Source organism: Juglans regia, chromosome 1, assembly GCF_001411555.2.
Source record: "Juglans regia cultivar Chandler chromosome 1, Walnut 2.0, whole genome shotgun sequence".
Taxonomy (NCBI): Eukaryota; Viridiplantae; Streptophyta; class Magnoliopsida; order Fagales; family Juglandaceae; genus Juglans; species Juglans regia.
In genome coordinates this window covers 7,960,023-7,975,187 of record NC_049901.1, presented here as the reverse complement: position 1 = coordinate 7,975,187, position 15,165 = coordinate 7,960,023, and the positions used below count along the sequence as shown (strand labels likewise).

Here is a 15,165-nt window from a genome sequence, read left to right as displayed (position 1 = left end):
TTGATAGAATAAATATAGATAGAAGTCATTATTAGAAATATTTATTTTGTACATATGATATGATATCATGTAAACTATATATCTCTCTAAATAAGTGTTAAAAATAATTAATTAAAAATAATATAAAATGTATACTGCAATAAGAACTTATCACTAACATTACTCCTAAAGATATAGATTATTAACTATAATAAAATCTAAGGACGAGATAGAAATGAGGACAACCAATAATGAGATGCCAGCTGTGCCTGAAAGAATCTGCGGCTTCTGACATATAATACCACTCTGGTCCCGACAAAACAAGCGAAACAGCAAACGGTAAAAACACTGAACTCGGTTAAAGCATTCTCGTTGAATTAGTTAAAAGTTAAATTTAACGAGAATTTAATTATTAAGTCATAAAATTCTTTACATTAAATTAATTATATTCTAAATATTTAGAATATAGTTATAATAAAGTCTAAACTAATTTTAAAATTTGAAACACACTATTCATTTATCAAATCTTTTTTATATTATTTTTTTCTTTCTTATTTTAATATCAATTATTTCTCTCTCTATTTTAAATGACAATTGAAAAAATATAATTAGAATACAATTACTAATTAATATATAATATTATGAATAGTAAAATATGATAAAATAAAATAAATTCATAATTAAAAAAATTAAAAAATTTTCAAAATTATTAATTACTCATTACTATATAATGAATAAATAGATAATCCAATTTGAAGATTTGATGTAAATAGTTAAAGTTAAATTTATTTTATATTATTTTAGTATCATATAATAAAAAATGACTATTCTAATATAGAAACTTATATAAATAAAATAATTAAATATTAAATTTATTTTATATTTATTAAAAATATACTTTAATTTAACTAATTCAAGAATACTGCTCTTACCTATTCTGAAATAAAATGACCTGCCACTGCCCGAATGACATATAGGACAAAGTAGTCCCGCTATAAGTTCCACCAAGACGCCACCTAGTCAGTCCAACTATACATCTGTAAACGTGGCGTCATCCCCTTTGTCCTTCATCTGAGTTCCGTCGTTTTTTAACCATGCAGAAATATTTTACATTTTCTTCCTTCAGTATCTAACCAACCAGGCCTTCCTCTTACCTCACTCCCATTCCTGCTTTCGCTTTCTGTGCATGCCTTTCCATGACTGTATTTGTTTCCTGACAAAACTGTCCAGGCCGGAAAGCGAAACTCCGTGTTCTTCCTTGTATGTAATTCCTCTTATTTTTTCAGTGTTTTTCTGCCTTATTTGGCCATTCTTTTGCTTTCTATCACTTGCTAAACCCTAACTCTGTGTTGATTTTTATTTGCGCAGAGTTTAGTTTTCTGGGGTTTTGGGAATGTGCGGACGGGAGGGCTCGTAACTGAGGTGAGAATTTGGGCCTTTGATTTCATGCTATTTACGATCTAAGCCTCTCTCCAATTCTCTGCCTTGGTTTTGTTTGGTTTTGATTGGGTTTGGGGGTTTACGGTTTTGTGAAGGTTTTCATTTCCCTGTTTGTTTTGTCGAATGAGGTCGAAAACTAACATGGTTTTGTTTGTATTTTATTTTTTGCTTAAAGCTGTAGTAGATTTTGTCGCGGAGGGCCAGTGGATCTGGAATTTTAGAAGTGATTGACATGCATTGAGAAAATATACTGAAGTCAAATTTATTTCTCTGCGACTGAAACACATGCTTCTGGCTTCGAATTGTTCGTGTTTTGTATAACGAGTTGCTTCTTAGTTTATGTTTTAGTATATACGACTGAATTCTGATCAAAATGCAAAGTTACGCATATCACGAGTTTGGTCTCTCTTGATTTTTCATAAGACAGGATCGGGCTCTTGAAATGTCAAATTGGTGGGCATTGTAGAATTTGAAAATTTTTCAGGCGAGTCTTAATTGAGCTTCTGGTGATTAGCTTTTAGAACTACTTTTATTGGATTCCATCACTGCTTACGCTAGTAGTAGAACTAATGTTTGGGTGTGTACTTAGGCTATGCCTATTCTTATTAATACAATCGTTTACTTATAAAAAAAAAAAGGTAATGTTTGGGTGTGTAAGTGTATGCCATTGCAGTATATGGTTTGAAAATTCCCTTTCCATTTATAATCTACCGTTTATCATCGAGGTAATTTTCTTCTTTGGTAAATACCTGTCAGGGTGCAGCCTAGTGGTTAAAAGGAGGACTTGGGATGAGCTGTAGACATAGATGTCCTGGGATTGATTTTGCATTAGGAGTTCTCCTGGATTACTTGATACACAATATTGACGGGTAGGGTTGTGTACCCGAGGTCAACTTTGAATTTGACCTTTGAATTGGAGGATGTGTGTTGCTACAACATTCCTTAGCCTTTCTAAAGTCTAATGGCATCATTGCTAATGCTTGTTATTCCATGTGGGAGGGAATTTTATGTTTTTAATGTAAAGTTTTGAACCAGCTGCCTTGAATAATACTGTCACTCTCGGTATACATTTTCGGCATTCTTTCAGTGGCTGCTTGTTCTAATTACATTTTCTGTGGTTGATATGTCACTGGTTGAACTATGTCCTTGCCTTTTACCTTTCAGTGTTATAAATTGCATATTCCTGCAGTGATATCGGCCATTGAGAACATGTTTGTGATTTGGTTCTTTTACGAAGTGTGTTTTTGTGGTGTATATGACAAAGATTGATTATGATTGTTAAGAGGTGACACTTAGAAAAAAAAATGTGAATAGGTGGCTGGCAATGATTCTAACAAAGCAGTATCGTTGCATACACTCGACAAGCTGTAAATGCACAAAAGGGCATCTAAGCGAAGATGTGATATTCCTAGTATTTCAACAATTGAACTGGAACCCTAAGTTAATTGCTACTCTGTCCTGTGTATGCAAATGGTTTGATGATCTTGCAAAGAGAGTACTATGGAAGGAGTTTTGCCGAACTAGAGCACCAAAGATGATGATTGATCTGCAATCTAGTGGGAGTCACAATGTAGATGGGAACTGGAGAGCACTCGGGAAACTACTTATTTACTGTTCAGGATGTAAGAAAGGTGGCCTGTTTGATAGTAATCAAATCCCAGGCCACTTTGTTTATAGAACTCGGTTCTCTAGGACATCAGGGAAGAGTTTTCTTTTGCCACAATGCAGATCAGATGTTTTGTATGTGTCTGACCCTTGTGAACATCTTGATCAAGGGGAGGAAGGGGATGTGGGATTCTTCCGTGGAGTTTTCAAGTCATTCTTGGGGTCAAAGGTGCGGAAGCTGCTAATTAAAAGGGGGGCCGAGTTTCATCCGACAGAGGTGTGCCCATATTGTAAGGCAAAGTTGTGGAACATGCTGCAAGCTAAGATGATACCACAAAGTGCCAGCTGCAGGTTGGTTGCTTATGAGGATTGCATTGAGTATTATGTGTGTCTCAATGGACACATGCTTGGGATCTGCACCCTTTTACCTTTATCTGATTCGGAAGAGGCATCTGAGTTGGAGTGATAGTTGCAATGAAGCTCAGGTATTTTCTTGCGCCAAGTATTTATATTTTTGTTAAATATAACTTTGGGTAAATCATAAACGTGAATTATTTTTTAGTGAAGCTTATTTTTGGGGTTTAGTAAGTCGGTATGGTTCTGGAAATGAATACAAAAATATTTGCAGGAAATATCTGGTCATAAACAACTAGAGTAAAATCTTTTAGGTGGGACCTGTTGCGTGGTGAACTTTCTTTCCTACAGGTGTGTGTTCTTCATGGATGTTAGGCATTGTGAGACAGAATGACAGCTCATTAAGACCTTATTGACTGGAAAATTTTTGAGCCAGGCGTAAAGTATCTTAAACTAGCTTATTCTCTCCCTGTCAAACCGTCTTGTGGATTATTTTTAATTAATATAATTGACTAGAACTCTCATACCTAAAAGGAACCATGTAGCCGACCCCAATTAGTTGGGATTCAAACTTAGAGTTGGTCGAGTACTAGACTTTTATATTCCTTTGCCTCTGTGTCTATCATTTATATGCTATTAAGTAGTAACATCTTTAAGGTAGTTTTGTTCTTTTTTCCCTGGTATGAATTATTTGATATATTCTAACAGACATTCTTTCCTTGGAATCATTGCGCCTAATCTGGGTTGGGCAAACATGCAGTAAACTGTTGTTGAACTTATTTGGTGGAACCTGGAATCCATCATCTCAATTTCATACGGACTCTCGCGACCGCTGCTTATCAGTCTCGCCCTGGACAGGCATGTTCCCGCAAAAGGCCAAAAGCAGCTGCTAACCACTTCTTTTTAAACCATCCTCTACATAAACCGTTAATGTGAACAATATACAACGTGTACATGTATGTATGAGCCATATATGTATTTGGATGGTAGATTTGGTTTGTACAATAAACCATACACACTCGTCTACGAAGAACTTTCTGCTTAATTGTTTACTGATTTTCTCTACGAATTACAACTCACTTTAGATTCTACCCTCTTGTGAATCGCTAAAACTCGAGAGCAAGAAAGTTTGCGGTCATTACTTTTCTAACCTTTGCATTCTGTCAACGAAATTCAATTTCTTTGTAGAACCATGGTAGGGCACAGAAACCTTGGAGCTGTGACTCAAGTCATGAATATCAACACTAGTAAAGGTATTGTACCCAGCATTTCTAGTGGAATGGATAGCCACAACCTTGTGCAAAATTCTACAGATCTTTAAAATGTCATGAGGTTCTCCTTTACATGCCGGCGTACCAAAAATACTGTCATGTGTAACACAGCTATATTTGTTCAAAAGTTATCAGAAACTGCAAATCCTGTCATTCCTAGTCACACTTGTTGATGTAATAAATTTTAAATGGTTTCGTATGTTAACCATTTGAATGGATATATGCTTAAAATATAATATTTCAATAATGTGATTTGGGGATAATAAATTTTAGAATAAAAAATAATATTTTATCCAGAAAAAAAAACCTTATTCATTGACATAAAAACTCGTTGCAATGAACTGCATGGATCAAATTGATTTCACGTTGTCAGGGTTTACAATCCAACTGAGTACAAACAAGGATAGAAGCGCATTCACAGGATCATACATCCTGCCTAATGTCCGGTTCTTCTGCTCCAAAGTCAAGCCCAGCAATGCTCATCGGACCGATGTTAACTGCAGAGTTTAATTCTCAATTAATGAACTTGACAGGTATTGCCATAAAGGTAGAGTGGACAACAAAAACCTGCTGTATTGCAAGAAAACAAGCTGATAGGGGAAGCCCAGACCATTGCCTAGGTAACAGAAGCTTTTCCATACAAGTTATAAAGGAGGGCTTTTGAGAGAGAGAGAGAGAGAGACTGCATCACATACCAACAGCATCTAGCCCGGCCAATTTTGGCATGAACTGCCTGATATGTTCTTCTGCTGCTTTCTCGGCTTTCAGTGTCTCACATGCAAAAGAAACCAAAATCTTGTTCTTTCCATCCTTATGTTCAACCATACCCACAACATCATTCTCCCACCTACCTCCAAATCAAAAAGAAGATGGAATGAAATCGTTATTCGCATGCAATGTCTATTGGTATTGAACAAGAGATCTCAACCAAAAAATAAGAGAATTCGGGATTTACTGCTAAAGATAAAAATTATATATGGTTACATCTATCAGCATATAATACTTATGAATGGAAATTTAATTTATTCAGACAGTAGTTATCAGATAAATGATAGAAATCATTAGATAAACAATTCTCAAAGTACGTTAAGCTCGTATAATTTAATAATCCATTAAATGCAATCTCACGCAAAATAGTTCCAATTCCACCTACTTGATAGAAATTGTCTCACAAAATAAGACAAAAAGGAAATAATTTACTTCGAAACAGAGCAAAAAAGAAACTTGTGTGAATTTAGACGACACTAAAAATATGAAAGAATGCGGATTGAAGGCATCAATATTAGAATGTATACCCTGTTAAGAAAACTAAGAAGATCATCCAACATTGCTTACCCATGAGCATGATCAATGCTGTGGAAGCGGGCAGCATCATGGCCTCTGCACTCCACTACGAGACTTTGTTCTTTCTTTCTCTGCAACATATCAGAACCTATTAGAGGAGATTGACAGTAAATTACAAATGACCTCATTGTGCTAAGTGGCATTTACAGATTATCTTATTGTTTTTCAGAAACTGTCGTTTTTCCGAAATTATCATCTTAATCTAATCTTTATGTCATTTGGAGTAAACTCAAATATTCATTTTACCTACTCTCTCATGCGATGTACACTTATTACTTGGAACATGAAATTTAGCCCCCAATGACACTCAATTGAACTTAAGCTTCATGTAAGAGGCAGTAAAACAGTTTGATCATTGGGGTAGGAAACAGAACAGCCCCTATTTGCGCCCATTCTGAGGACTGTCTGATGGCTAAATTTTGTGTGTTTCGTGCAACACTTGTGCACTTGGGATAAAAAATATACTTTATCTTACATTAAACCATAGGGAGTCTTAACGAAAGCCTCCAAAAGAGATGAAATAATTTGTAATTGTCCCCAACAATAATATTTTGTATTTATGTATAATCATAGAAGAAACAGGGAGAAAAATGTAAGTCATAAAAAAGAATCGAACAGCTCCTACATTGTAGTCGATGATTGTGAGCTTGATCAAGCGGTAATCCTCACCCCTGCTGCACTCTCTTTCACATTCCAACTCTTTCACCATGTAAAAGAAAGTTAAAAATACATGATACGAAAACTTCATAATATCGTGGTACAACAATGTGGTAAATTTAGAGAATTTCCTGCATGAGCCATGACAAACATTGTATGAAGTAAGATAAGAAATCTCCATTCATGAAAAAGGCCAACTAAGGAGGAAAAATGTATCGTTTGATCCAATATTGCCAAGCCAACGTAGATGCATAGTTTTAAAAGGCTTACAAGCAAGATATTTGAGAGCGAAAATTCACGCATAAAATTGACATCCAACAGAAATTCCCCCTTTAATAACACTAACGTTGATTTTCATTTCTACCTGCGTCACCGCTGAAATTCTATTAATTTCCCTACCGCTCCGACGCGAAATCATATGATCATTCTTCCCATTTTCAAATTCAATACTTTTTCCAAGGCCACAAAGTTAACTCAAAGAAGACAAAGATGAAAGAAGTCGAGGCAAATAAGCATCCCAAAACCCCCCAAGATTTCTAATATTCATCCTCTCTTCAAGAAATATACACGCACAGAGATAGTAGTACCTGTGCCATGAAGGCCATAGCAGACAGAATGGGGAAGTTGGATGAAGTGGCCAGAGATGGACCCACATGCCAACAGTGCTATTGATGCCACTCCTTCCATCGCCTTCTCCACCTTCCCAGTCTCGGATTCTGCACCTACTTCCTCTGCTACGGGTTTTTAAAATAATAAATAAATAAAGAAGAAAAGATAAAAATTATTGAAGAACAAAATGCAAAAATAGAGTTAAAGATCAGTTTAATCAGAGTACCCATTAATTAATTCTCAGGAAAATGGCCCTTTCTTTGCCGCCGATGGTTGTCACCTTTCTAAGTTCTGCCCTTGTAGTATCTTTTTGCTTCGGGGATGATCGTGAAAGAAAACCTTAAAACGGTGACGTTAGATGAAGACTGTACGTTCTCTGACAATGCATACGAGCTGGTCGTTTGCTCTAAACGGCATGCTATAATGAACTCGCCAGAAAGACAAAGTAATGGGCTTGGGCCTGAACGACAGTCGTATGAGAGTGCCTGGTCCCGGCCACCAGCTCAGAAGTCAGAGGACGGAGAAGAGAACACGGGTATAGGTGGTAGTTTATGTCTACGCTAGACGACGTGCGTGCGAATTGGGCCAAGGAGATGGAACTCTCCCTCACTCCACTTCCTCGCTTAACTTTTTTAAGTTTTAATGGATCTTTCACTTCTATAACAAGAGCTCTTTTCATCAGCAACGCACTTGCAGTTGCAGGTTCATCCTCCATTATCCTTCGTTTAATTATCAGTCAGTCTTGAAATATGGATGTCAGATCCTCTGTTGTGCTTGTGCCTGTGTTGTTCTTGTTGGTTTCGATGTGGTGGCTCCTTCTTGATGTTTCTGCTTTGAAAATGGCTGGTCCTTAAGCTTGTAGTGGCTGCTATTAATGTTTCTACTTTATATGGTTGTGCTTTGTCCGTTTCTGCTGTACTGGACAAGGAATTGCAGCTTGCTCTTTGTGCTGCTGTCATGTTGCTGGTTTCTACAGGCTTATTGTACCTCGTACTGATTTCAACTGTTGGCTGGGCGGTTCGTGTTGCTCGAACTTTAATCCATCGTGTGCGGCTTGGCAGTCGTCGTTCAGTGCTGTTTTGGTCCACCGGTTTTCTTGTTGGCTTTCGGTTTTATCAATGAATGTTTTGGTTAAGAAATAGTCATTAAAAGGGGACCCGATTCTATAAAGAACGTATATATTTTCCCATCGACAACAATAATCAGGACAAAAATCACTCGTACTAAAGTTTGTATTTTCTGTAAGAAGTCAATATAAAATAGGGGATGCTCAATAGTATTAGCCCATGATCTTCGGCCGATTGTTTTTTGTAAAACATATAATACGGTGAAACTAAAGTACAAGGCCTCAGGGAGTGGGTGAGAAAGCTTCTTTGTCCTCCGCAGCTGGAGTTTCTGAACCAGTTCCAAGCGTCCTGAAGACAAGTTTTTGTTGGGGAAGCAGGCCATTAGAAAATGCTGTAACCTCTGTGTCTATTAACACTCTGTCTTCATCCTTAAACTCGCCCTTCAAGATACTCTTAGCGAGTTCATTTTCAACATTCTGCTGAATCACTCGCTTGACTGGCCTAGCACCAAAGTTCGGGTCATACCCAAGGCTTCCAAGGAGCTGAACACCTGCATCTGTCACCTGGATTGTTATCTTCCGGTCTGCAAGCCTCTTTTGCACTCGCTCCAACTGTAAAACATGTACATACATGTTAGAAGGTTTTGAAGTTAAGTCCAGAATACGTGTATTGCCTAAAAAACACATAAAAATGTTGCAGAAAAACATGAGGTTCAGAACATTGAAACAAATTCCCTTGAAGGTCAGTAAAAAATATAAGCTTCTAGGCATGTCCACATAATTGGTTGTGTAAGATACAGTAAGTGGTGGTGGCATGACGATATTTCCCACTCACTAAAAGGGTCCACTTCTTAAGAGTCTAGACCCTAATCAATCAGCTCAGAGATGGTTTTCCATTAACTTATCAACTCAAAGATCCATTAATAAAACCTAGAATAAGTGGAGTCTAGACCCTAAACAATCAGCTCAGAGATGGTTTTCCGTTAACTTATCGCCTCAAAGATCCATTAAAGAAAACCTAGACTAGCCCAAAATCTTGGGAGGGGCAATCAGATCTCACGGTGACACTGAGATCCATCCACCCATAAGTCTAGAGTGGTGCCCCAAGTTGAAAGTCTGTCACCTTGGGTGCATGAGTAAAGTTGCCAGGCCAAAAAACTAAAAATCCTCATTCCTAAATAATAAAAAATTCTAGTTCAAAGAACTGCTTGCAGAAGAAAAAAATCGTTAAGAGTCAATAAAGCATCTTTGGTGTAAAGCTTACCTGTAACCTGACAATGCTGTTTATCTGATCCCGGTCCAGAGGCTGGAAAACTATATATTCATCAACCCTATTCATAAACTCAGGGCGGAAGACTGATCTTGCAGCATCCAGTACTCGCTGCTTAATAGTTTCATATGCTAATTCCTTTGGCGATGTGTCATCCTCTGTGTTGAGTATGTACTGTGAACCCACATTTGATGTCATAATGATAATTGTATTGGTAAAGCTCACAGTGCGACCTTGGGAATCAGTCACTCTCCCATCATCTAAAATCTGAAGGAACACATTAAACACATCGGAATGGGCCTTTTCTATCTCATCAAACAGAATGACTGCATATGGCCTCCTGCGAACTGTCTCAGTCAGCTGTCCACCTTCCTCATATCCCACATAACCAGGTGGGGCCCCAATCAATCTCGAAACAGCATGCTTTTCCATGTATTCACTCATATCTATTCGAACAAGAGCTTCTTCTGTGTTGAACAAGTAGGAAGCAAGTGCCTTAGCTAGTTCTGTCTTTCCCACACCAGTAGGACCCATGAACATAAAACTAGCAATTGGACGGTGAGGATCTGAGAGACCAGCTCGAGATCGCTGAATAGCCTCGGCTACTGCTTTCACTGCAGGATCTTGGCCCACAACACGTTTATGCAGCTCTTCCTCCAAATGTAATAGCTTCTCCCTGTCAGATTGTTTAAGCTTGGAAAGAGGGATACCTGTCCATTTACTGACAATTTCAGCAATGTCATCTTCCGTAACTTCCTCTCTCAGCATAGACTTTCCAGAGTTCATATATTCGTCCAGCTCTTTTTCTGCACTTTCAAGTTGTTTTTGCAAAGAGTTGAGGCTACCATACTTCAGTTCTGCAGCACGATTAAGATCATACTCCCGTTCAGCCTGCTGGATCTCAAGATTTACCCTGTCAATCTGTATAAATAAACAGAAAAGTCAGTCAAACCAGAACTTTTATTCATCAGTAACTCAGAAACTCATTATTTCTAAGCTGCTTCTGCCAACTGGATTTCTTAGTAAAATCATAACTGCTGGATCTCAAGATTTATATTGTACGACAGACTTTTGACAGTAATAGTATTAGCATCAACAACTTACCTCTTCTTTGATTGACTGAATACGGGTCATGACAGACTTTTCATGCTCCCACTGTTCAGTGAGCTGGGCTTGTTTCTCCTTGAGGAGAGACAACTCAGCCTCAAGCCGGTTCAACCTATCCTTAGAAGCCTTATCTGTATCATTCATGAGGGAGAGCCTCTCCATTTCCAGCTTCAACACTGAACGATTAATCTCATCAAGGGCAGTTGGTTTTGAAGTAATTTCCATTTTCAGTTTGGCAGCTGCTTCATCAACTAGGTCAATAGCTGCCATTGGGAAATATATTAGCTCTCAACTAATGCACAGATCTTAAAGATAAACTCCATGAGAGTACCATCAGGCTTTTAAGCTAAACAGGCAGCAAGGTAGAATACTTCTCAAAACCATACCCTTTTCAGAAGAATACTTTCCAAACCTTACAAACCAGCAGAAAACTCACTTACATTGAATAGTATAAAAAAAAACTTCCAAACAGAATATAAATTGAAGTTCATACCATCTGATGCTCATTATATGTTACTATTATCATAAAAATGACAATCATTGTGTGCTTTAGTATGATCTCATCTTTATGCTGCTTGAACAATATAAATACAATTCATGCTCAAGTCACTAATTCTAGAATGTTCTGATTGCCACTTGCTAAAAGCAAGTCATCATGAACACATTAATCTTCCAATAAAACAAGAACCACTCAAATGTTGCATCTGCTGTGTTACCTTTGTCAGGTAAAAACCGGCCACTGATGTAACGATCGGATTGAATCGCTGCTGCCACAAGTGCACTATCAGAAATGCGGACCCCATGATGCAGCTCATATCTTTCACGCAGTCCTCGCAGTATGGAAATGGTATCGTCAACTGTAGGTTGATCAACATAAACTTGCTGAAAACGACGCTCCAATGCTGGATCTTTCTCAATATACTTGCGATATTCATCCAGAGTTGTTGCACCGATACACCGCAACTCTCCCCGCCCAAGCATAGGCTTCAACAGATTGCCTGCGTCCATTGCACCATTCGTAGCACCTGAAGAGAAATCAACAGATTGGGTCACCATTGGCATTCTCATTCTTCCATACATTTCATATTTACCTATTGAAACCACTACTGCTGTCAAAATTGATGTGAAAATGAATAATAGAAAGAGAAAGTATTTCTGAAGTACAAGTAACAAAGACTATTTAGTTGCTTCAGCCAGCTTTGTCAATAACCAAGCATGTTACCTGCACCAACAACTGTATGGATCTCATCAATGAAGAGAATAATTTGACCATCTGATTCTGTAATTTCCTTGAGTACGGCCTTCAGTCTATCTTCAAATTCCCCCCGATATTTTGCCCCAGCAATTAGTGCACCCATGTCAAGGGATATTAGCTGTAAAGAGATAGAGAGAGTGATGAGTCAGACCATTATCCGGACCGCCCTAAAAGCTCTGCACAATGCTGTGGGCTATGATCGGACATCATCCCCAGTAGGCATAGATTAGTATATTTGAGTAAGCCTGAGAGAGGGGGTGAGAGAGGGATTGCTAGATTGGTATGAACTTCTACATATAGCACATACCTTACGATTCATCAAAGCTTGAGGAACATCTCCTTGCACAATTCTTTGAGCAAGCCTGTTGAAGAAGGCACAGTTAGACTGACATGCAACGATTTCAAAGGAATCATTAAGCTTAGTGCGTAACAGCAAGCCTTCAAAGCAGACCAAAACCATTCAGTCTAACGTCCCATACAAACCCATGAACAAAGACAGGATTCTAGCTCTAACCAAGTGCTTACCCTTCAGATATTGCAGTTTTCCCTACACCAGGCTCACCAATGAGAACAGGATTGTTCTTTGTTCTCCTTGAGAGAATCTGGATGCACCTACGTATTTCATCATCTCTTCCTATTACTGGGTCAAGCTTCCCTTCTCTTGCCATGGCTGTCAAATCTTTTCCGTATTTTTCCAGTGCTTCATACTTCCCCTCAGGATCTGTTTAAAAGAGAGAGAAGAAAATCATTGTCTAACTCACATAAACATCAAAACACTACCCTTTTTTCCCTAACTAGGGTAGAGACACAATAAAAATAAAACAGGGAAAGAGATGGAAACACTAAATAATGCCGCTTTATATTTTCCCAACAGAAAATATTAAGGAAATTAAAAATAAAAATAAATACAATATAAATTTTTTGATTGGCACTGGATATCCGAGAACAATGTCCCGACTAATCTCAGGGGTGCATAGGTCCTCGATAAGGAATTTTTTGTAAGTGCACCTCGAGTAATTCAAGGGAAAGTTCTCCCACTCCAATGACCCTTAGAAATTGTTTGCACCCAAGAAGATTTGAACCTTAGATTTGGAGTGAGCATACCACCAAGACCAAGCCCTTTACCACTTGAGCCAGCCCTTAGGGGTTTTATACATGAATGTAAACTAAATTTCTTCGGCAAACATTTACATGGAAGTCTTTGGATAGTTTCCTAGTTCCACTCCAGATTCACTGCCCACTAACCTGGATAATGAATCTATCCACTATTCTGATATTTACTAACATAATGATCTTTGCAAGGACATGAAAGAACCTGGATACATCATAAAAGGAAGACATTTTTCGTGAAGTACAACAATCAACGCAACTAACTTTAATATGCGTAAAAAAGGCTTTTAAGGTTCTTTTACATTTTTAACTAACCTTGCCTTCAGTCAGCATGGGCGTGCGTGTGGGCACGCTCGCGCGCACACACACTGCCATATGATAATTAGGAATTGAAAAAAGGAAACAAGAATGTAACACAACCTTGGTCGATAACTGATTGGCGTCCCCTAATAGCTTCTACTGCAGATTTCAAAGTTTGCAGAGATATTTGAAAATCTCTAAATAATTGCTTCCCAAATCGTTGATCTTTGGTGAAACCGAGAACCAAATGCTCAACAGAAATAAATGAATCCCCATACTCTTTCTTGTATTCCCTCGCTTGCTGAATCAAGGCTTCCAAATCACGTCCTAACATTGAGCCAGCTGATTCACCAAGAACCTACCGTTGTCGTACAGATATAGAGGTGAATTAGTTAGCTTCTGGATAAAAAGATCACGGACTGAAGATGCATTTACTGATGAACCGAGAGAAAGTCTGAATCAGGCAATCTAATACTTCAAAAAGTAGGCAAAACAAAATATCAAGAGCAGTATCAAGCTAGTGCCAGCATGCATGCTAAGGGAGTCCTAAACGGTGCTTAACTTCTTTCCTGTCATGAACTTATACATATGACATCTGTATTACAGACAAGGAGTTAATAGCCAATCAATGTGAACGTTGAAACACAAGTAATCCAAATTCAAGAACTAAAACCAGACAAGGAAACATATCCCGGGAGGCAAAACTATGATATTTCAAGAATCACCTTCGGTTGACGTTGGATGAACTTATCAGTGGCCTCTAAAAGGCGGGTATTGTCAACTCCAACCTTGGAGAATATCCTGCGAGCAAGCCCATTCTTCTGCTCCAAAAGGGACTTCATCAAATGCTCTGTCTCCACTATCTGATGCTTGTTCTGTTTCGCCACTTCCGGGGATGAGACAATTGCTTGCCACGCCATATCCGTAAAATCTTGTTGCGTTATCTATCATTATCTCCAAACCAAAATCTCATCAATGTGCAGTAGACTCTAGGTACCAAAATATGTCAGCAAGCACCATAAAGAAGAAGAAAAAAAGATCTTTCGGGGTGGTGGAGGAAAAATGGAGAAAGAACAAAGAATTACCCTTCCACTTGAAGCTTCACAACGGACAACAAGCGGCCTAGGAGTCCGACCAAATCTCAGAAACCCGTTTGGGAACGCACCGTTTCTGCACAGTTGCAGCGACTTCAAGCCCATGAGGGGTTTGGATTTCGCGGTAGAGAAGCTCATAGAGGGCCGCAGAGGCTGAGCGAACAAACCATTTCGATCGCAACAGTTGGTCTGGGCTGACTGCAAAAGACCGGAACTGACCCAGAAGAAGGACGTGGTCGTCGACACCATGGCCGGAGAGTGCCGTGGAAAATGAAGGATTGAACGAACGAACGAACGAACGAACGAACGAAATCTCAGTGACAACCGAAGAGGGAGTTCGAGGGAATTAAAAGAGAAGGTGGGCACTTTGCGTGGGAATATAGCAAAGGTTTGAGAGTGTCGTCCTCCTCCGCAGGTTTAAAAGTGAAAGACACAGGGACTGGGAGTGGGAGAATGGAAACTCGGAGAGTGTTCGCGAAACGTCGAGACTTGTTGAGTTACGGAGTGTTCGGACTCGGACACGTGGGGGTGGGGGAGTTTTGATGCGACTCGGAGACTCTGTATGTATCGCTATGATAGGTTAGCTTTACGATTTATCTTATTATTACGTTAAATCTTCTGTTTAGAAGTTGAATTGAGTTTAATTGAAATAATAAAATATTATTAAAATATTATTTTTTAATATTATTATTATTTTAAAATTT

The 15,165-nt window shown here is 38.4% G+C and overlaps 3 protein-coding genes across 8 annotated transcripts; 1 reads left to right on the top strand and 2 right to left on the bottom strand.

Annotated features, from left to right (window-relative positions):
- Nucleotides 1–1,093: 1,093 nt before the first annotated feature.
- LOC108988203 (EID1-like F-box protein 2) lies at nt 1,094–4,470 on the top strand. Of its 4 annotated transcripts, none has more exons than XM_018961373.2 (5): nt 1,094–1,239; nt 1,348–1,401; nt 2,176–2,288; nt 2,734–3,509; nt 4,139–4,470. In XM_018961373.2, exons 3-4 carry the CDS (start codon nt 2,209–2,211, stop codon nt 3,488–3,490), a joined length of 837 nt encoding a protein of 278 aa, XP_018816918.1. In that variant the 5' UTR covers nt 1,094–1,239; nt 1,348–1,401; nt 2,176–2,208; the 3' UTR covers nt 3,491–3,509; nt 4,139–4,470. The 4 variants fall into 4 exon arrangements, with proteins under 4 accessions (XP_018816918.1, XP_018816921.1, XP_035539158.1 ...); XM_018961376.2 differs by having other exon boundaries at nt 4,087–4,470; XM_035683265.1 differs by lacking the exon at nt 2,176–2,288 and adding an exon at nt 1,595–1,903.
- Nucleotides 4,471–4,980: 510 nt separating this feature from the next.
- On the bottom strand, nt 4,981–8,293 carry LOC108988125. Of its 3 annotated transcripts, none has more exons than XM_018961256.2 (6): nt 7,486–8,293; nt 7,238–7,384; nt 6,619–6,692; nt 5,985–6,064; nt 5,345–5,496; nt 4,981–5,146 (listed from the first exon to the last, which is right to left on the bottom strand). In XM_018961256.2, the coding sequence occupies exons 1-6, from the start codon at nt 7,487–7,489 to the stop codon at nt 5,073–5,075; spliced, it is 531 nt and encodes a 176-aa protein (XP_018816801.1). In that variant the 5' UTR covers nt 7,490–8,293; the 3' UTR covers nt 4,981–5,072. The 3 variants fall into 3 exon arrangements, with proteins under 3 accessions (XP_018816801.1, XP_018816802.1, XP_018816800.1); XM_018961257.2 differs by having other exon boundaries at nt 7,238–7,381; XM_018961255.1 differs by lacking the exon at nt 7,486–8,293 and having other exon boundaries at nt 6,619–6,781; nt 7,238–7,340.
- A 171-nt stretch (nt 8,294–8,464) lies between these two features.
- Nucleotides 8,465–14,965, bottom strand: LOC108988124 (chaperone protein ClpB3, chloroplastic-like). The gene is made up of 10 exons (XM_018961254.2): nt 14,453–14,965; nt 14,093–14,311; nt 13,488–13,725; nt 12,483–12,678; nt 12,265–12,319; nt 11,925–12,075; nt 11,419–11,727; nt 10,700–10,965; nt 9,590–10,516; nt 8,465–8,937 (listed from the first exon to the last, which is right to left on the bottom strand). Exons 1-10 carry the CDS (start codon nt 14,708–14,710, stop codon nt 8,608–8,610), a joined length of 2,949 nt encoding a protein of 982 aa, XP_018816799.2. The 5' UTR covers nt 14,711–14,965; the 3' UTR covers nt 8,465–8,607.
- Nucleotides 14,966–15,165: the final 200 nt, after the last annotated feature.

Bases quoted from the DNA above. Each gene is read 5' to 3' on its own strand.
- LOC108988124 (XM_018961254.2), bottom strand. From the start codon at position 14,710: ATGGTGTCGACGACCACGTCCTTCTTCTGGGTCAGTTCCGGTCTTTTG. The intron at 11,728-11,924 runs GTAACATGCTTG...ATTTCTCTTCAG, and splicing joins CCATACAGTTGTTGGTGCAG to GTGCTACGAATGGTGCAATG. The intron at 10,966-11,418 runs GTAACACAGCAG...TCCCAATGGCAG, and splicing joins CCGGTTTTTACCTGACAAAG to CTATTGACCTAGTTGATGAA.
- LOC108988203 (XM_018961373.2), top strand. From the start codon at position 2,209: ATGAGCTGTAGACATAGATGTCCTGGGATTGATTTTGCATTAGGAGTT. The intron at 2,289-2,733 runs GTAGGGTTGTGT...AAATGTGAATAG, and splicing joins TTGATACACAATATTGACGG to GTGGCTGGCAATGATTCTAA.
- LOC108988125 (XM_018961255.1), bottom strand. From the start codon at position 7,305: ATGTGGGTCCATCTCTGGCCACTTCATCCAACTTCCCCATTCTGTCTG. The intron at 5,497-5,984 runs GTAAGCAATGTT...ATTTGGAGGTAG, and splicing joins AGCATTGATCATGCTCATGG to GTGGGAGAATGATGTTGTGG. The intron at 5,147-5,344 runs GTATGTGATGCA...TAAACTCTGCAG, and splicing joins GGCCGGGCTAGATGCTGTTG to TTAACATCGGTCCGATGAGC.